This window comes from Erythrolamprus reginae, chromosome 1, assembly GCF_031021105.1.
Source record: "Erythrolamprus reginae isolate rEryReg1 chromosome 1, rEryReg1.hap1, whole genome shotgun sequence".
NCBI classification, from domain to species: Eukaryota; Metazoa; Chordata; class Lepidosauria; order Squamata; family Dipsadidae; genus Erythrolamprus; species Erythrolamprus reginae.
In genome coordinates this window covers 139,837,129-139,858,761 of record NC_091950.1, presented here as the reverse complement: position 1 = coordinate 139,858,761, position 21,633 = coordinate 139,837,129, and the positions used below count along the sequence as shown (strand labels likewise).

At 41.4% G+C, this 21,633-nt stretch overlaps 2 protein-coding genes across 4 annotated transcripts in view; both read left to right on the top strand.

Moving 5' to 3' along the window:
• The window catches only part of SAXO4 (stabilizer of axonemal microtubules 4), a 38,952-nt gene extending 24,280 nt beyond the window's left edge, over positions 1 to 14,672 (top strand). For 2 of the 3 annotated variants that reach the window (XM_070767055.1, XM_070767038.1), the window contains 7 exons: positions 2,858 to 2,917; positions 3,050 to 3,136; positions 3,586 to 3,702; positions 3,823 to 3,917; positions 4,874 to 5,038; positions 5,180 to 5,267; positions 13,546 to 14,672. In XM_070767055.1, the coding sequence (XP_070623156.1) occupies positions 2,858 to 2,917; positions 3,050 to 3,136; positions 3,586 to 3,702; positions 3,823 to 3,917; positions 4,874 to 5,038; positions 5,180 to 5,267 (612 nt within the window). In that variant the 3' untranslated portion in view covers positions 13,546 to 14,672. Of the gene's footprint in view, positions 1 to 2,857; positions 2,918 to 3,049; positions 3,137 to 3,585; positions 3,703 to 3,822; positions 3,918 to 4,873; positions 5,039 to 5,179; positions 5,268 to 12,158; positions 12,196 to 13,545 lie in introns of those variants that run through there. The other variant, XM_070767047.1, reaches the window with a different exon arrangement.
• Positions 14,673 to 15,438: 766 nt separating this feature from the next.
• LRRC10B (leucine rich repeat containing 10B) lies at positions 15,439 to 20,447 on the top strand. Its single transcript, XM_070767024.1, has one exon. It carries the CDS (start codon positions 15,971 to 15,973, stop codon positions 16,847 to 16,849), a length of 879 nt encoding a protein of 292 aa, XP_070623125.1. The 5' UTR covers positions 15,439 to 15,970; the 3' UTR covers positions 16,850 to 20,447.
• The last annotated feature ends 1,186 nt before the right edge of the window (positions 20,448 to 21,633 follow it).

Here is a 21,633-nt window from a genome sequence, read left to right as displayed (position 1 = left end):
GAAGACTATTGAGTAGCAGTATACCCAGAAATGGGCAGCCAAAATTTTTACTGCCACACTGTGGGTGTGGCTAATTTTGCGGGTGTGGCTTAATGGTCATATGACTGGATAGGAGTGGATTTCCAGCCATGTGACCAGGTAGGAGTGGCTTGAACGATCATCATCATTCAAGTGAACTGTTAAGTCCTCGACTTGCAACATTACCAGTGCTGCTCGCTGGGGTGACAATTTGCTTCGCGTTTCCTGCGCTCTCCTTCCTGGGTCACCCCCCCCGCCTCAGGCTGGGTAGCTCGGTGAATGGGTGCTGCCAGAAGTATAAATGCTGCCAGCGCTGCTTCCACCCACGCCTTCTACTTGCCTCTCAGGCGGGAGGCGGTCGCATGAGGCTGGAGGAGGGCCGGGCAGGAGAGAGGGAAGCTCGTCCAAGGCCAGCAAGGAGGAAAGAGGAAAAAAGCAAGGAGCCCAGATGCAGCAACAGCAGCAGGGGAAAAAAGAAGAGTCGAGGCGACACCAGACCAGTAATCCAGGAAGTGACAGCCGCCGATCAGCTAGAGCTGCACACGCATCTTCATTTCCGCCGGTGGAACTGCGTTCCACCCCGTCCTGCCTGCTGCCCACCCCTGAGTATACCATGACATGTTATTCTACTGCCCACAAGCATAAATCCGAGAGGTTGTAACAATTATTTACATGTTCACTTTGACCTATAAACCAGCACAATGACAAAACAAAACAAGCAAGCAGATAATCTTAATCTTAGAACTGTGATAAATTTGCTGTGCTCCTGATTGGCTTCCCTTGGAGCTTTCTCTTTAAAAGCCAAAAGGCCATTTTTATGAAACATGATGAAGGTAAAAGGGCTAACGCCTTCGCCTGCACACTGCGGTCTAATGTGTCTTTTCTTCAATCAGAATTGTATGTATATACTAAGGTGACCATATTGTAACTTCAGCAAAGCGGGACACCATTGATGGGGGAATGGGAGGGGGACACGGACTGCTGAATAATTTCTACAGAATTTTACCTTAGTGTTTGTTTTCTCACTTAATAGTGTTAGAGTGGGGCTTCACCTCAAAGAAAGCGGTTTCCCTACTCTTTCCCCCACCAACGGCGGAGAGGTGTGCGCTCGGTCTCTTCTCCAACCCGCTGATCTCTCTCTCTCTCTCTCATTGTTGGGCATGTGCAAAGCAACCCGTAGCCGATAGTGCCAAAGTTTTGGGCCACCACTTCACTTTTTTCTTTCTCCCCTCCCCACTTTGCATCGGCCGATTTTGGGCAGCGTAAAAGCTGAGCTGCTTGCCCGGTGATCCTTTCAAGCCACGTCATTGCCCAGCATCAAAGGATGAAGAGCTAGCCCTTCTGGGTACAATGCAATATCTCTCTCTTTTTTTAATAAAGTTTTTTTATTGCTTTTTATAGTAACAATAAAACATCCCCACAACACATAACAATGTGCTCAATGATCCAATGCAATCTCCAAAAAGTTGGGACTTTTTAAAAACACTGAGCGATACGGGACAAATTGCTCAAAAGCAGGACTGTCCCACCAAAAGCAGGACGTCTGGTCACCTTAGTACATACACATCCTACCACAGCTGCCCATTTCACAAACCTGACTTCAGGCAGCAAGCAATAAACAAGCAAGCAAGCCAACAACTAAACTTAACTCTGGGCAGCAAATAACAAACAGGCCGTAAAATAAACATTAAAAACAATCCATAAAAGATTAGGCATATTTCATGTTAAGGCAATGTAGCCACCTCTCCTTAAAAGAAACTGCATTAGAATTCTGGAAGTGTAAATAATACCCAGCTTGTTTATCACAATTTTTGCCCTTTATTGTTAGAAAAATTCCAGAATCTCTGTAGTATTATGTTTTTCTTTTCTGATAAGTTTTTATAAATGCTCATTTCCGTTGTGCCAATGTGCCTATGGCCCTCCAATGTTGTCTGCTAGCTGGTATCCCAATAGACGTTTTATTAAAAATAAATTTCAAATATTTTTCATTAAGCATGAAATAAGTGCCAGCTCCCAGGATTATCTTGGTTTCCCCCCAATATATATATTTCCTATATTTCTTTTATGAAAATTGGATGGATTTAACCTTGGATTATTTTAGAAATATTCCCACCTGCCAGTAATAGGTCCGAGATATGCTGAGGTAACGTACAGGAGTCGAAGCTAGAGGAGGAACAGGTAGCAGGCGTTCAAGATTTTTTTTGCCTCTTCTCAAGAACCATTTTCCACTTACAAACCTGAGCCTCCAAAACTGTAACCAGGAAAGGCAGGGAGAAGCCTCTGGGGGTCTCTCTAGGAAACTCCTGGGACAAAACAGGGCCGGAAAAGGCAGAGAGAAGCCTCTGTGGGGCCTCTCTAGGAATCTCCTGGGAGGAAATAGGGCCTCCATCCGCCCTGTGGTTTCCCCAATCACATGCATTATTTGCTTTTACATTGATTGCTATGGGAAAAATTGTTCCTTCTTACAAACTTTTCTATTTAAGTACTTGGTCACAGAAAGAATTAAGTCCATAAAGAGAGGTACCACTGTATCTGGCTGGAAATTTAAATATACGAAATGCTGTTTTTTTATAATTACAACTTATGCCCTGCCATCATAATAATGCTACCGTAGTAATAATAATTACTACTTCTTATGACCTGCCACAGCTGATCCAGATACCACCAGTATTAGTTCAGATAATTAGATAGTATTAAGTAGGGTCTCCTACTAACCTGGCTCCTTGGGTTTTTTCCCCCAACATAGTAAAAGCTATAATAAAATAACTGTTATATCCAATCTGCTTTCTCTCTCTCTCTCTTGGTCTAAGTAGTAGTTTTCATTTGTTTTGCTTTGTAGGAAAGCAATCCTGGAATCAGCGTCATGATGGCAGATTATCAACCATCTTCTGCTCCACATGTAAGAACTTCACCTGCTGGCTTGGATGGGGGCTGGATGAACAAATATTATTTCCATTTTTATTCTTCAATATCTATCCCTATATATGTATACTATAGCTATCTTTATCTTTATTTTTTTTCTTCCTGAAAGGGAGATGAGTTTCTACCAGTCCTTTCCAAAGGCTCTGAGCGGGGTTCTGGATTTAGTCGGCAGAAGGATCTTCGCCTTGGTTCTTCAGTAAGCGACAGCTCTGTGTTGACAGAACAGTTTTTTCCCTATCTTATCCCCCATTTCATTTTCCCTGTTTTGAACTTCTGCTTTCGTACACAGGAGAAATGTGTCTAAAATTCTTCACAGCTATTTCTGAATCATCCTTATTCTTGTAGTTCTTCTATCTGCTATGTTTCTCTGCCTGCTTTCATTTCCCATTTTTGTCTGTTCTTCTACATTTCCTCTAGTTGTTTCTCCTTATCAGCAACTGCAAACACATACCTCTCTTTTCTCCACTTCTTCCTTTTTCAATTGTTTATCGGATTCCCAAGCCCCTCTTACACTTTTTAGCCATTTATTTACTCACCTTCCATTACCTTTCCTATCTTGAATCTATTTTTTGTCGGTGCTTACTTCTCCTGCAGTTCACCTACTCCTTTAAATTCCTTTGTTTCTTATGGTCCTCATTTTCACAGGGACCGCTACCCAATGCAGAAGCATGTGGGCCTCTCAGTCATTCTCAGTTCCAAGGCCTTTATCGACCGCCTCAAACACAAACCAATCTTTTAGGACGAGAGTCTGTAGGCAACAAGGTATATCGGATATATAATGTGGGAGTCATTTGGGGATCTTGCAACTGTTTCATAATCATATATTCCTTGTCCTCTTCTTGAGGCATCCTTAGTTTCGCTTTCATGCCTTTCTCCATACAGGAACCCACGGGATATAGCACTAACAACCTTAGCTACGTGACACCTGCGTATGATCCAAATCTGCCCAACAGGTTTTTGACTAGCTATAATTCCAAGTGAGTTTGTTAGTAGTTTACAGTCCATATTAGAATAGTAATTTTCAGGGAGCCTTGTTTGGTCTACTGGTTAAGACAACAGGCTAAAAGCCAGGAGACTGTGAGTTCTAGTTCTGACTGAAGCGTGAAAGCCAACTGGGTGACTTTGGGCTAGTTGCTGTCCCTCTTCTCATTCAATGCCTGTCACAATTGGTTGATCCAATAAAAACAGACCCTGAACCTGCAGGAAAATGCTAGAAGGATGGGGGGGGGGGGGAGAGATAGTAACATTCCTAAGCTATGATTTTCTCTTAAAGCATATTTTTTTAATATTTGTGATGACAAGCCTATGGCACGTGTGCCACAGATGGCATGTGGAGCCATATCTGCTGGCACATGAGCTGTTGCCCTAGCTCAGCTCCAGCGCATACCAGTCTGCTGATTTTTGGCTCACGCAGAGGGTCTGGGAGGATGCTTTTGGCCTCTGGAAGGCCTCAGGGGAGACGGAGAAGGCCATTTTTGGCTGCCCCAGGCTCCAGGGAATCCTCTGGAGCCTGGAGACAGTGAAAAATGGGTCTACCAGGCCCACCGGAAGTTGGCCATATACACACATGTACATAGGGATGGGGCATGTGGGGGGCATTGAATTATGGTTGTGGGCATGCACATGCATAAGTTGAGTGCGCACATGCTTGCTTTCAGCACCCGAGGGGAAAAAGGTTTGCCATCACTGGTCTAGGTAGTTTTTATTCTTTTTTCGAAGCAAGGTCTTTGGAGGTTAGACAGTGGGAGCAGAGGGCAGAAAAAAAATAGTGGGTCTGCTATTTGTAGAAAAATAAATATTCCTACCCTAGTGTAAACTCTCAAATTGCAAGTCTGCAGTACCAGAGTAAAGACATACTTCTGATTTATATTTGTGAGATCACAAGAAGCAGTTGCTGAATCTGCCTGGCATTAATCATCTTTCTCTTTATCAGGTTTTATGAAACCATTCCAAGGGGAGTGGACAGGGAGGGCTGGACCCGAGGAGGTATCCAGTCTCAACAAGCAGGTGGCTTTGCTACAAACAACCACATAACGGGCTTAGGAAGTGATCCTAATGCTACAGAGACCTTGAGGACTGTTCATCCTCATGTTGGCAGGTGACATCATAGGGGCAGGCCTGGTTCTTTTTCTTTTGCTCAATCAAGTTATTCCTGGTGCCCGTTGTTGCCATTTTATCTCCTTTCCTCAGGTGCCTTCTACCCTCTTTTATTTATTTATTTTTCCCAATGCTTGCATAGGACAATCACAACTGTCGATCCATTCTATCGCGATTCTCCCCATGACCGTCGCTTTGCTGCTCTGCATCAGACAACTGTCCCCAATTAAGTAAGTAACTTGGTTCCATTACATTTTAAGGCACTCGAAAAGCAGGGCAAAATGTGACGGTATTATCAGTTTAAGATATGAAAGATTATAATAGTACACTGTATGAATTTAATAATAATTCAGCTACTATTGAGAAACAAAAGCTCAGTTTAGCACCTCAAGATTACTCAAGATTTCCCAGTTTCAGAAAAAAATTCAGATATTTGATATTTGATATTTCTTTCCCTCGACACACAGCAAAGTGACACAGAACAATCGTCATTTTCCCTTCTCAAGACAAGTTCTAGGAACTTGCTACAGATAAATGTTGCTGGGGAGGGAATCTCACAAGTCATCAATGGAAATTATTTTCACATTCATGTCATCCTTATGTTTCCTTTCAGCATAAAATCTTATCCTCATTTAATATTTTTTAAATTTATTTATTTTAGCCAAGCATGTATTAGGTAACAGTTATAAATATAAACATAACTATGAATACATGAAATGGATACGAATAAAAGGGAATATTAGGACAGGGACTGTAGGCATACTGGTGCATGCCCCTTAAAAACCTCTTATGAATGGGGTGAGGTCAACAGTCTAAGGGTAAGGTTTTGAGGGTTCAGAAAAGCACAGTGATGTCTTTAGATTTCAAGGAACCATTCCACATGCTGAGGAAGGAGCGTCAGTAATTGTAATGTCGTAACAAATCTATTTTATTTTATGTGGTATTATTTTAAAGAAATTAAGACATATATTGAAGCTATGCCTCCTGTCCTAGATTAGCACCTTGAAACAGGGATTAAAAATATTTGGGATAGTTATGGTTTTTATAGAGTTTCTGCGGTTCTATAACTGTACAAACTTTGTGACATAACGTGAGCATCTCACTAGCTAAGAGCACTTTATATCTCTCCAACCACACAGTAGATACCAAAAAGTAAGGGCCTGTCCCCATGACACTGCTTTCATTTCATCCTTAATTCACAGTAGAAGAACCTTAAATTTATATTTAGCTCTTCCAATTTTGAAGTGATACTTTCCACCTTCTGGGACAACTTTTGTTGTGGCTGTATATTTTCATACTTTCTCAGTTACGTGGCTGATGGTACAGCTGGGCTGGGATTTGTCCAATTCACTTAGCCACTGCAGACATAGCCCCTTCCCTCTGGTTGCTGGGCATGGCCTTCCATTGGCACTTTGATTTGGAACCCAAGACACACGAGTTTCTGCAGACGTACACTAAAGTATGCTAGATCCACAGTTTCCTCCCCACCCCACACCAAAGCCAATTGAAAGGTCAAAAATGCAGCAGAGGAGTGCTTTGTGTACTAGAAGGTAGCACCTCCAACATAGTTCCCTCTAAGCTGAGCAGTGAGTAATCGCTCACTTAAAAATCATCATCAACTCAGAGTTTTCCAAACCTGCCCAGAAGCCGAGAGGGAAAGAGTGAGAGGGAAGGAGAGAGAGAGGAAGAGAGGAAGAGAGAGGAACAGATAGAAAAGAGAGAGGAAGGAAAAGAGAAAGAAAAAGAATGGGAGTAAGGAAGAGAGAAAGAAAATCAAAATCTAGTTTGAAACTAGCTCAACTATTTAAGTGGCATTTTGATATTGATAGAGTTGCCCTATTATGAGCTCACTGTTATAGACACACAGTACAGTATTTTATTTTGAAATTCTCTGAGGCAAACACAGGGTGGGTTTTTTATTTGTTTGTTTGTTTGTTTGTTTATTTATTTATTTATTATTTCTGTGCCGCCCAGTCCCGAAGGGACTGCTGCTCAGACACTATACTTTTCCGCCCACCCCCCCAAAAAATTAGAGGGAACATTGACCTCCAATACTTGCAATTCTCCTTTGATCTATCAGTTGGGCTATTTTGAAAAGGAGTCACCTGTGTTTAAAAAACAACCCAGTAACTTTGAAACCAGCTAAACCTTCCATCATAGATCCCTATCCACACTTGTCTCAATGCATGTTAAGAGATGATTATATGATTGCTTTTCCTGATGGTAAGTTAAGCTGGGTAGGAGAGAAAATGGAGCACCTCCCTTATGATACCAGGTTACAACGCCTTGGTCTCTTCAGCCTTGAAAGATGGTGTTTAAGGGATGACTTGATCGAAGTGCATGGGATAGAAAAGGTGGATAGAGAAAAATTCTTTTCTCTATCACACAATACTAGGACAAGGGGGTTCATAGGTAAGAAAGTGAGGACAAATCAAGGGAAATATTTTTTCACCCAGAGGATCGTTGGTTTATGGAATTCACTTCCAGAAGAGGTCGTGACAGCTGTCAGCCTTGATAGCTTCAAGGCAGGATTAGACAGATTCATGGATGCCAAGCATATAGATGGTTATTGAAATGGATGTCCAAGAGCTGCCTCTATGTTGGTTGAGGCAGGCAGGATTGGAGGTCAAGGGAAAGGGAGAGTCTTGCCTTCTCTTTCTGCTCAAGATCCCCATGGACAATTGGTGGGCCACTGTGTGACACAGAATGCTGGACTCAATGGGCTTTGGCCTGATTCAGCATGGCTCTTTTGTTCTTATGAAGATGAAGCCAGAGAAAATCTATCAATACAATTAACTTTGTATTCATTATTTATTGTTTGCCGCCCTCAGTCCGTGAGGAGAAGGGCGGCATACAAATGTGACAAAATAAATAAAATTAAATATCAATCCTTTTTTTTTTAACATTAAGAGCAGTTCATTATCTTGTGATAGAGGCACACTAGGCCTTGGCAGTTGGGGCTGCATAGATTATGCCAGCATAGGCTTTGCTAGCTCAAGAACTGGAAAAAATGCATGTGAATGCAATCACAAAGAACAACACTTGGTATGCATATGCCACTTTCAACATGCCTAGATGTTCTGGTTTGGGAAACATTCTCTTTCCCACTTCCAAACATCCCATCACTACATTTGCCCAAACCTTTCTCAAATCTGTTAGGGAAGAACAATATCTATTTTTTATTTATTTTTATTTATTTATTTTATTTATTTTTTATTTATTCTTTGTCCAATATACAATACATATGAAAGAGGATAGACATTAAGTAATATATATATAGCTAGGAGGTAAAAAAGAAGAGAAGTAGATGGGAAGAGAATATATATAAAGGAGAGAATATATATGATAAAAGGGATAAGGAAAGACAATTGGACAGGGGACGATAGGCACATCAGTGCACTTATGTACGCCCCTTACTGGCCTCTTAGGAATCTGGAGAGGCCAATCGTGGAGAGTCTTAGGGAGAAATGTTGGGGGCTGGGGGCTGACACCACTGAGTCTGGCAATGAGTTCCACGCTTCGACAACTCGATTGTTAAAGTCATATTTTTTACAGTCAAGTTTGGAGCAGTTGATGTTAAGTTTGAATCTGTTGCGTGCTCTTGTGTTGTTGCTGTTGAAGCTGAAGTAGTCGTTGACCGGAAGGACGTTGCAGCATATGATCTTGTGGGCAATACTTAGATCGTGTTTTAGGCGTCGTAGTTCTAAGCTTTCAAGGCCCAGGATAGTTAGTCAATTTCCATAGGGTATTCTGTTTTATCTAAGATAAAAGTGCCACTTATCTGTGACGTAGTGTTCTATTTGGTTCATACTTTATTTATAAATCTTAGTCTTTAGTACAGCATGAGTCACAACCCTAGCCATTGAGTAGATGATGCTTGTGACCTGGTCATATATGTAAGTGTCACAAAACCAGAAAGAAATGGAGGGCAGACACTCAGCTTCTTTTGGGGGGATATCTTCTCCTATCCATCCTTCTTTTATTTTGGTGACCTTCATTTCTCATCTATAGTGAAATGGTAGTTCCATTCTGTTAAAAGTGAAACATGACGGAATATTAGAGCTAATGCAATGTGCCTTTACAAGTTGAACCTAACCTGTGACCCATTGGGCCCTTGTTGAGATGCCGTATTTTTCAGAGTATAAAACACACTGGAGTATAAGATGCACCTTAGTTTTGGGGGAGGAAAATAGGGGAAAAAATTACCTACCAGGTATTCATCTGGCTAGTATCCTTAGTCTTTTCAGTTTCAGCACATTATTTTATATCTCCTGGTTAGGGCTGAAAAAGCCTTTTTCAGAGGGAGTATGAACAAAAGCAAACCTGCAAAGACTTAGGGCAGGAGAAACTGCTTCTGAGGAAGTAGGAACAACAAAAAAATGCTGAAAGCCAGGAAGATCGTTAGCACTGTTTTAGGGCTGAAAAGCATCGCTTTTTCAGAGGGAGTAGGAATGAAACCAAGCCTGCAAAGACTTAGGGCTGGAAAAAAAACCCTTCTTTGGAGGGAATAGGAAGTGGGAAGATCGTTAGCACCTAATTAGGGCTGGAAAAAAATTCTTTGAAAAAGCTACATTGAAAGTATAAGATGCACCCAAATTTTCAGCCCCTTTTTGTTCTGTCGGGCTCTCTGGTACACTCCTCCCAAAAATTCAAAGGTACAAATTTCAGACACACACACGTTTGAAAATTCAAAACAATGTTCTTTATAATGAAAATTCACTTAACCTAAGCCCTCTTTTGGTATAGCAAAGAGCACTGGTCTCCAAACAAACTGGTAATTTGTACAAGTCCCTTATCAGTTCTGTGATACTTAGCTTGCAGCTGTTAGGCAATTCACAGTCCTTCTTCTTTCACAAAGTGAAACACACTTTGCTCTGGCTTAGTTTCAAAGTGGGGAAAAATCAGCACACAAAAGGTCAAAGTCAGGAAAGCAGTCACGAAACACAACGATCAGATAATCCTTCATAGCAGCCTCACTAATTACCACAGCCCCACCCAACCACAGGTGGCCTCATTTTCTTTGATAATAATCTCTCAGTTGTTGTTGCCTATGCATCGCTCTCCGCATGCGTGGCTGTATCATTAACTCTTGTTTTGAATCCAAGGAGGAGCTAGATAATTGATCTCCTTCTGAGCTGTCTGCCACACTCTCCTCTGCCCTGTCACTCATGTCTTCTTGGTCAGAGGAGGCTTCATCAGCAGATTCCACCGGGGGCAAAACAGGCCTGCAGCATGTGGATGTCTCCCCCACATTCACAGTCCTTGGGGCAGGAGCTGGGACAGAGCTAACCACAACACTTTTAGGGGGGGGAAAGATGTGCCTTATACTCTGAAAAATACAGTAATGTGGTCAAATGTGATCAGAATGAACATTAAATGCGAAGCCAACCATATTTTTTTATCCCAATATTGGATGGTCCGGTGATTATTTAAAGAGTATACAATTATTTTTCATAAGTAGAAAAATAATTGTAGTGGCAAATGAATTTCAGTAATATATCAGTATTTATTAATCTAAACAAATGACCAGAATGACCATGGGTAAGCAAAAAAGCAGTGAGAGCAAGTGTTACTTCCAATTTCCTGCCAGCTTCCCCATTGAGTTTCCTTGTGGAAAGCTGGCAGCAAGCATCAGAAATCACAATCACTTGACTGCAGGGATGCTACAACATCCACAATTTTTCAATTAGAATGGATCTGAACGTTGTAGAAATTTCAATTCCACAGGAGAAATGAATCCTGATTTATTTTTTAATTTTTTTTAATTAGCAGGTTTTAAATACCTTGATTTAAGAATGTTGCAATTTAATGCACCATTTCAGCAGACTCGGGGGAACAAACAGACAAACAGATAAACACAAGAGTTTGAGTAGCATATAGATTCATTGAAGTACTAAGGCTATAACGGTAACTCTCTGATCTCAATCATACGCACAAACAGCGTGCTAAAGTAGAAGGGTCTCTTGTCTCCCTGCAGGGTAGGATGAAACATAATTCTGTAAAGCTGCTTTACTCCTCTTTGTGATACACAAACTGACAAGCCTGCCTATAGAATCAAGATTTCGTTGATTTCAGATTTGAGGTAGTAAACATTCAGAAGTTGCAGAAAGCACATCTGAAATTGAATTCCTTCTGGTTTTTGTGTGACTCTGTGGAAAAATGTACTTCTTGCAGGCTTGAAAATTCAAGACACAGAAATGCTAGCCCCACTATCTTGTGTGCTGAATTATTCCTTTTCAGCATGGAACAGACACTGTGGCTGACTTTACGAGTTAGGTGTAATGCACACCAATCGTCCTTTTGTTCTTAGTTTTCTGTCCAGTAATAATAGCTGCCATATTGTACTTTCTTTTTTAAATTCCATTTCTCACATTTCCCCAGTGGATGAGTTTTCACTCTGGTGTATGTTTCACGAGCCGGTAGTATTGCTGCTGCCTTACTGGAAAACACAGAGCAGCTATATGTTCAGTGTGAGGTCATCTGGCATCTAATAAATTTTTTACTGGAGCTTGGATTAAGATAACACATTACTCCAACTGGAGAAAGGAGAGATGGCTTACAATGGTTGTATCCTTTGCCTAGCCAATCCCACGCTTTTGTTTTAGAAGTTATCATTTTTGCATCTCGGTATATGTAAGACCTAGATCAGGTGTGGTTTGTGTGAGGGCTTCTGAAATTAGGAAAGAAAGCACTGTGCATTTCTATTTAAAGCAAACTAGTCTCCGTTAAGATTATGCCTTGGCTGATTTTATAGTCTCAACATGTGGTTTTTAATATTTCCCTTTTTTTAAGCTTCAGGAACCATTCTTGCGACTTTTTTTGTTTTGAATGTTTCTTTAACAATTTTAAGTTTTTGCGATAAGTTTAAATTGCTTAGTATCTAATGCAGCCTTTTTCTTAAGGAAACTGTAAGATAAATTCCACCTACTGTATCATTGTTGCAAGAAAAGGAGAACACTGCTACTCACTTATTATGTGTCAGCTAGCTCATGGCCCCACCTTCAACATGTTGACTCTTCATACATCTTGCAAAAATATACTCTTGGCTATGCTGTTCTGTCTGAGACACACACATTCTGCTTTTTCCCTCCCACTGAATATCTGTGTTTGTATTTTCCCAGATGGATTAGCTGTATTTTCTGAAGAAAAGCAGTCCATGAAGTCACTAAATGAGTAAGGGGTTAGCGTCCCAAATTGTGGTATTGTCCACCATGCAGTGAATGGACAGGCTGGTGTCTTTTTCATTTTGGTAGAAGCTTGTACAAGAGTAATAAGATGCTGCTATGTTTATCCACAGAATGAATATTTCATGTGTGATTATATTGTTGATGGCAATGTTAGAGCCTAAAAAGGAACATGGGCATGTGGACCAGCTCTATATTACTAAATGGCAATTGACTCAACAGAGAGATGCGGGCATATAATTGCGGAAAAAGAATCCACATCACCTTTTCCCAACCATCTGGAGTGAAATAAATGCAAAGCGGGTGTCACAATGATGTTACAATATGTTTGTATATATGTGTGCGTGCATGTGTGTGTACAAAAATAGCTAAAATACCAGTGGGGATTGGTACCAAAATAACTAGGGGGGGGGGATAGCTCCTGGGGATGGATGAGCTAAGTGGGATAAGTATCTCTCTGGCTATAGTCTTCTCAGAGTACAATCTATGATAATAAAATTAATTCAGAAATGAATTAATTGCTCATTTCTGTGGGAGCTAATTAAGGATCTCCAGTATTTCAGTTGCTAAATGTGCATGTGCCATCAATGCTGGCATTCATTTATGGTTATGGTTATTATGATCTGCTACTATTGCATGTTAGATAGATGCAAAGGTATTTGCTTACTTCTCCATAAATAAAAAATAACATTTACCCAAAGAAGCATCTATTTGGGATTACTGATTCATTACTTACAACCCTAGGCAAGAAGACATTACAATGAAGCTTTATTTTTCATTTAATTTTACTGGGTTATGGTAGTTTCATATCTTTATATTAGTATGGCAGATACGGTTATACTAGCAACCTCTCTAAACGTTGTAGCAGCAGTTTCACAGCTACAGAAGTAATTTATGTGTTGGTAGGTATCTGTGAAAAAGTAGTATTTTCCTGTATTAAGGTAGCAAGACAAGAGGCCAGTGTTTATGTTACAGCAGATGGTTCACTCTAAAACCATAGGAAGAACAATGTCATGCCCAGTTGGCTGTAAATATTGCCTTTTTCCAGATTGTTGAAGCAGGTAGAAATGCTTTGTCAGATTGGTTAAGCAGAATGCTATGTCAAGTCAGTCCATGTGGAAATCTGAATGTGCTCTTGATGGGTGTGTACAACCTCCTCCATGTATTTTACAGGAAAGGATGCAGGAGTGTCCAGAGGTAAAATTTAAAAAGTCAAGATGGTGGTAATTGAAAACTCACCTTTTTAATGTATTGTAACAATAAGGGGTAGCACGTTGATTGTATACTTGTGGCCCCATCTTGATTTTTGAACTTCTCCTTGCAGATACCTGGAAGGATGGATCCGTTCTGCAGATTCCAGTTGATGTACTGTCACTACAAAACGAAACAGGTTTCAACTTTGAAGCTAATTGATCTGTTTGAAATGTGGACAGAAAGCTTCCTTGCCATGTCATTTTGAACAATTTGAGGACATGACTTCTCCGACTTCCTCAACTGTATACAATATTCATTTTTTAAATGATGTTTCCAGTTGACAAAATATTTCTTGCCATTTTTCCTCAGACTATTGTCAAGTAGTTACAAAGAAATCTTTTGAATCTTTAGATACAGGTAATCTTTGATTTATGTCCAATTGATCCCAAAAATTTGTGTTGTTGTGAAACATTTACAGTTTTGCCCCATTTTACAACCTACCTTTGCCACAATTGTTTAGTAAATCACTGCAGTGGATAAGTTAATAATATGGTTGTTAGGTGAATCTGACTTTCCCTTGATTTTGCTTGTCAAAAGGTTGCAAAAGGTGACCTTGGGACACAGCAATGGTCATAAGTATGAACCAATTGCCAAATTGGATCACACGATCATTCCAAATTGGAACCAATTGCCAAATTTTGATCACATGATCATGGGGCTACTACAAAGCTCATAATTATGAAAAATGGTCATAAGTCAATTTTTTCAATGCCGTTGTAACTTTGAACAGTCATTAAATGAACTGTTGTAAGTTGAGAACTACCCTTATTAGATTCTAGTTCTCAACAGCATTGATGAAATGGAAATAGTGTAGTTTCAGCGTATTTTTTTTTAAAAAATGCTTTGTTGTTTTTTAAACAATAATCTGTTAAAAGAAATCTCTGATTGGTGGGTTTGATAGAAGCTGAAGCCTCTGGAAGGCAACCGTTGCATCCTGAAGTCTTCCTCTCCTACTGGAAACATTTAAAGTTGGAGGGATGAATGAAACTGGAAACTGGAAAAGTAGAGTGGTACCCTTGTCCATGTCTTTGGGTGGAAACTAAACAAGTAACTTAGAAATAAGGAGAAATTTCCTGACGGTTAGAACAATTAGCCGCCCCGAGTCCTCGGAGAGGGCAGGATAAAAATAAAATCAATCAATATCAATCAAGCAAGTAAGTAAGCAAATAAATAAATAAATAAAACAGTTTACCTCCAGAAGTTGTGAATGCTCCAACACTAGAAGTTTTTAAGATGTTGGATAACCATCGATCTGTAGTAGTGTAGGGTTTCCTGCCTAAGCAGGGGGTTGGACCTCCAAGGTCCCTTCCAACTCTGTTTTTGTTTTATTATTATTATTATTATTATTATTATTATTATTATTATTATTATTATTATTATTATTATTATTATCATCACCATCATCATTATTATTATCATCATTATTATCATTATCATTATTCCGAGGGGCAAACAAGAACCCAAACTTTGTTTTATGGAGATGCTGCCCTTCTGGTAGCAGATTAAAAGGACAGGATTCCCCCCAACCCGGCGGGGCTGCCTATCCGGATGCAAAAGTAGACTTTGGGAAGAAGCCGCTGGCGGCGGTGGCAGGGGCGCAAGAAGCTGGCCGGTTGGCCTCCGCATTCGGCGGGAGCGGCGGAGTCCCATCGCGGTTCCAAGCCAAGCGGAGCCCGGCCCATTTCGTCGTCGTTCAGAAGGCCGGGTTAAAAAAAAAAAAGGCGGAGCCGACGTTTTTTTGGATGCATCTTTGTGCTTTTTTTTTTTTTTGCCTAGCCGGGCTCTAAACGCGTCCCGTCCCCTGGAGGGGGGCGTGCCAGTAGGAAGCGCGTAGTCGACGAAAGAGAGGGAAGAACGACTCCTTAAGCCCCGCCCCGTCCGATCCGCTCGGCTTCGCTATAGGCGGACCATCCCGCGTGGGGGGTTGCCATGGAAACGCCGAGTCGCTAGGCGCCCGGCTCGTGTGTGGGAGTCTCGCTCCAGACCTAGCGGGGACCCGCCGGGAGGGAGAAAGCCCGGGAAGGCGGAGGACCCACGGGGCCGGCCGGCCGCCGTCTTTACTTAGAGGAACCGGTCCACTGAAGAACCGGAGCTGGCGGTTCCCTTCCTGAGCCTCCTGGTTATGGACGGCAGCCGGCGCGGTGACCCCAGCCTTCGAGGTTGAAGGATGGGCTGGTCCTCGGAAGCGGGCAGGCAGCCGGACTCTTGGAAATTAATCCATCCGATGCCCGGGAACGCCCAACGCGCCCCTCCCGGCCTGGGGGTCAAAGATGGCGAGTCTAGGAGCCACATCTCGGAGTCCAGCTGATTGGCACAGGGAAGGGATTTGAAAGAGGACCCGGCCTGGCAGGGCTCATTTTCTACCGGAGCATCCTTCAAGGTGGAAGCCAGCCTCAAGGGCTGGTGGAAGCAAAGCCGGTTGCCATGCCTTGGAGGATTCCCGGTGGAGGTAGCATCAGCATTCATCCTGCTCACACCTTCCCTCATCTCTGAGGATGGGCAGTGGCGGTTCCTCAGGCAGGGAGGAGCGGCTGCCATCGGTGGCCGAAGAACAGCTGAGCGGAGGGGATCAGATGCTGGAGCTCTCTGGGCGCCACCTGAGGAAGCTGCCAACACCGGTCTGCGCTCTGAGCACTCTGCAGAAGCTCTACATCAGCGGCACAGGGATCACGGTGCTGCCCGAGGAGATTGGCGGGCTGCGCGAGCTGCGCATCCTGGCCCTGGACTTTAATAAGCTGGAGGAAGTGCCCGAAAGCTTGTGCCACCTTCCCAACTTGACTCGGCTCTATCTGGGCAGCAACCGCCTCTTTGGCCTCCCTGCGGCGTTCCATCAACTCAAGACACTCCGCTCCTTGTGGATTGAGAGCAATTATTTGTACCACTTCCCCCAGGTTCTCCTCCAGATGCCTGAACTGCAGTCCTTGCAAATGGGAGACAACCGTCTCAAAACCTTACCCAGTGGCTTGCCGCGCATGAAGGGTCTTCGAGGACTTTGGCTGTATGGAAACCGTTTTCAGGAGTTCCCAAAACCTTTGCTTTGCATGAGTCAGCTTCACATTCTTGATGTTGACCGGAACAAGCTGACTGAATTCCCTGACTTGAGTCACCTGCGGAGCCTACGACTTTTCTCCTATGACCATAATCCAGTCGAAGCACCACCCAGTGTGGCCGACACTGTCTTCGTAGTGGGTGAGGGGGCACAGGAATTCCTGGAGGCTAGGGAGGAACGTCTCCAGGCTCTTCGGCAGCAGAAAGCAGAAGAACGGGAAGAGAATGAATCTGAAGTTTTACAACACAATATGAAAAATGATTCCACTGTATTGGAGGAGGAAGGCAGCTTTTCTGCTCTGGAATGCTCTCCTGAGGAGACATGAAATATTAGTAGTGGCATGATTGCTGCTAAAGGAATCCAGTAGGTAATGATAGGTTTTCAAATCTGCAACTGGCTTGTAGAAAATTAAGAGCTGGGTACTCCCCCTTGTCTCAGGAGTTGCTGTCAGAGGCAGGATTGTGGGTAGCAGACGACTGCAGGAGTTGATAGTCCCTTGTAAAGAACATTGATCACCTGTTCATCAGAAAGCTTGTTGTCTTCTTATTCTGAATGGAATCATGGGCAGCCTCTGTCAAAAATGTCTGTAGTGCTCAATGGGTAATTTTGTGTTCTGTCTAATCTTAGGGCACAACTTTCTAATTTGAAGTATTTATAATGACCACATATAGCTGACAGAGAATTTCAGATTGATGTTCTATTTGCCTGGCATTGGAAAGTGAATCTCAAAAGCAAGATGGGATAAAGCCATTTTTTTTTGTTTATTCCCCAGTCCATCCCCATAATAATTAACTTTCAGCATCAAAATTTTAATCCTGTAACTGGAATTAGACTTGGAGGGAAACCTATTCCTTCAGCTGTTAGGTTTGAGAAGAAGCTCAGGTGAAATCCTTGTTTGTATATAAGAGCTACTTGTCCTGGAAAAGCTTTGCTTCTATTCTTTGTACAGCAGGAAAAAAGGTCAGGCGGTACTCTGTTGCTTTCCTGGACTTTCTATTCCCTTAAAGGGGCACAGAAGCAAAACTGATAAGACCTTGGCCACTGCAGATTTCCATGGACCTAGAACTGAAGAGGGAGGCAGCCACAGGACTTTTTCTTGTATGGGAGTGTGACAGGTTCATTCTCCTGGGGTCCTTCGGGCTAGATTTGTATTAAATCTAAGCAATAAAAGCCCGTTAGAGAAGAGAAGGAGGGATGGGCACACATTCTCAGGGAGATTGCTACAAAAGCAGGAGACCAAAGGTGTGAGGTATGGCTGTTTTAAAGAGAGTTGTAACTGAAATGGTGAATGGAATCATGTTTCTCAGGCATCCCTGTTACATATTTTAGAAATCCGGCTTTTGCTATGTCTGATCGTGCACTTTTCTCTGTTTCCCTGCTTCTGAGATTCCTTCCTCTTTCTGATTTCCTTTCTTCCATAGTTATCTGCTATTGTCCTTCCCTGCCTCCCTTTTCAGAATATATTTCTTTGTCAACTATGTTCAGTCTTTCTCTGGACTGATAGCACTTTGCTCAGCCTCAACTTCAGTATCTGTGCTGGCAGCCTGGCACAATATGGTTGCCGGCATCAACAGAGTTAACATCTTTTTCTTGGATTAATTTTAGCCTTATAATGAACATTTATGCTATATTTTGCCTTATTATAGTTTATTTTTCATTAATATATATGAAAATATATATCCCCCCCTTCATTCTCACTTCATTTTACTGATAGAGAAAAGAAGAAAGGCTTTCTTTTCAGTGTTTCATAGTGATACTGAGTGCAATTATCAGCTTCACCTTTTTTCCTTTTTAATTGGTTGCAACCATTTGCATGGCATGGTTTCACACCCTTGTTAGGCTAACCACCTAATCACTGTGCTTTTTTTGTGTGAGAAATCTCATACCATGGATGTTCAGTCACACACCTAAGTCATTCATATGCAGCTTCTGCCTCATAGCCACATGGTGCTGTCATAATTGAACTACACAGTAGCAATTTTTGTTAGCCTCCATATCCATTTTTAGCATCGCAGTGTTTACTCCACTAAATGATGCCATATGTTTGAAATATTAGTTGAACATTTTGTCAAAGCGGACAATAGATTTGACATGACATACAGTAAGTTGCCACCCGAACTAGGTCAGTATTTACCAAACTGGTGTTTTCCTCTTCTAAGAGGTTCCGTACAGCAATTGTTTCTCTATTTATTACGAGAATTCAAAAATGAGAAAGAATTCATTTCTCACTTTTAAGTGTATTTTCATCCTGACTGTAACCAGCTCTGTAGTTGTGTATTAACCACAACAACTTGAAAACATTCAGATAATTAATGACGTTTTCTCAGTATTTAAGAAACAAACCTCATATAGACCAAAAAGTTTTGCTGGATAGTTTTAATCTTCCATTAATGTTTCTATAATGTTGTTTAGCATGCCAGAGGAATTGAAAAACATGCTGGCTACAAACTGGTGACGGACGGTTCGGAATGTCTTTCAGCATTAAGAAGGGTTCACATTTGGCAAAGTTCTGCTTACTTGGCAAACACTGAAAAAGTGGTGGGTTGGTTAGCAACTGAAAAATACAGTACAGAATGCAAATACTTAAGCCATGGAAAACTAAATTGGCAGGGTCTGTGGTAGAAAAATATTGAGTATGCTGATGATATGTAATTATGAGGAATGGGTGGAATTGTGTCATCATCTTTGAAAAACACAATCAGGACTGTTCCTGTCAGAGTGAGACCTCAGATGATAGATACTGGTAGGAGGAACAGCTGTCCCTCTGACATTCCCTTTGTTGAAAAACATTTGTACAACTTGGCTTGTTCTTCATTCCTATGCTAGCTTGCTGCCCTCAGGTGCTATTCAATTACCAGTGTTAAAGTTCAGGGGTGGGTTCTAACTTACATCACTGCCGGTTCGCTTCCTCCTGCGCATTTGTGCGTGTCCGCATGCGCAGTGCTGAAAAAAATTTAAAAAGCCAAAACAAGTTGGTGACCGCATGTACAGTGCCGGAAACTCGGCTTCTGCACATGCTCAGAAGAATTTTTTTTTTTAAAAAAAATAAAGATGGCAGCACCCATGGACCGGCTTCAACTGAACCTGGTCGGTGATGTCATCATAATGTCCCCAGTGGGTCGCTAATGATTAAGGCAAACCGGCCCAAACTGAGAGGAGCCCACCCCTGTTAAAGTTGTATTCATCTGCTAAACGAATTCATACATCTTAACATTTGCCTTGAGTAGCTGATGCATTTTGTCATTAGGACAGGGAATTTTCAAACCTTGGCAGAAGTTGGAGAGGGGTCTTCGCAGCAACCAGCATCCTGCCGGAGTAGAGCAGGTGGCCTACTGTGCAATACACTACAAATTATACAATAATTATCCAACTGTAGCCCCAGGAAGGGTTTTGGGAGCCACAGTAATCTCTAAGTGCGTTTTCTTATTTCAAGTGGCTGTGACCCAGGGCTCTTTAGTAATACTAAAGAATTGCAGTTAGTTAGGAGTAGAATTAAATATTGTTCCTTATGGCAGTTAATAGAAGATTGACTAGCAAAAATCCTTCTGTGATACTTCCAATTAGATTCTGATTAACAAAGAATCATTTCTAACTTTAATTAGAAGCTTCCCAAGTGTAGCGTCAGTCTCTAATTGTGATCTGTTCATAGCATCCTAACTATTCCCTAATTAATTGCCTTTCCCAACAGGATGGGGCTTTAAGCTATTGGTTTTTGATTTCCTTGAAAAATATCATGCTACTTTTAAATTAAAAATTTAAAGAGAAAATAAAAGAAAATGATATTCCTGATAGAAATTAGGGTTGACTAATAAAAAAAAGCTAAAATCAGTAACACTCTGACCACAATGAACAGGAAATAATTAGTGGCTACAGCTACTAGAAGAAGCTTTTATTTAAAATAAAAATAAATTTATCTCGGAAAATGTGGTGGTGGTTTTATTCATTGAAAAAATTCAGTGTTAATTTTATTGTCATTTTCTAAGTGATTTAAAATGCTTCTACTGAGACCTGCAGAAAATAGGAAGACAACATAGAGAGCATTGATTTGTAATGGACTGGCAACAGCATCTGAGTTCACCATTAAAAGAAAGTGGAAGAAGAATATCAATTCTTTTAAACCTTACAATTACAAACTTCAGTCATTCATATTGTCCTGATCACTAAAAAATATGCTAGAATCGACTAATTCTGCTTTAGAAGGATTTTAATTCAGAACTGGCAAAAATGTTCAGGGAAAGAGTGATCCGGGTTGAAGGTAAATTCATTTCGGGGTATTTTCTGCTTCACTTTGATAAAAGAGTAAACTTAAGAGGGTGCCTCTAAACAATTTCCACATTTACTAATTTTGGTTATTTATCTTTTTGGTGAGAAATGCACATTTATCAGAAGAAATTTAAATTAAATAATTAGGCTAGAGAATGTGATCACTGGCTGTCACACCTGAAATCAGATATCACTTGAATGTGCAAGTAGTTCACATTCAGGGGTGGGTAGCTATTATCAGCCCGAAACACAGCTGAGAAGTTGATCAGCTGTGCTTTGGGTGAACGAATAATGGTAAATATAAACTCAGGGCGGGTGGAAGAGCCCTTTTTCAAGCAGCAGCAGAAAAAAAAAACTTCCAAACAGTAAAAAATTTGGGGAAAAATCACCCAAAATGATGGCAGTGCCCATGGACCGGCACCGATCAGACTGGATCTGTGATGCCATCATGACATCAACAGCGAGTGGCTACCGGTTCAGGCGATCCAATCTGAATCAGGAGGAACCCACTCCTGTTCACATTACTTGTTACATGTGGTTAAGTCATATATAACTTACAATTGACATGCTCATCTATATCCTTCATTTGTACTAGTTCTTTACCTTTGCACTATATTTTCCCTACCCTTACTAAAGACTTTGATGACTAGGCCATATCTACATCAGTGTTTCTCAGTGTCGGTTGATAAATTCTGGGAGCTGAAGTTCACACATCTTGCAATTGCTGAGGCTGAGAAACACCTGATCTACACTATTCCACTGAGCGGCTAAGCAGATAATGAAGAATGATACAAGATTGGTTTGGCAGGATTGTCTTGGACAAACCCATGCTGCCTTCTATTAACT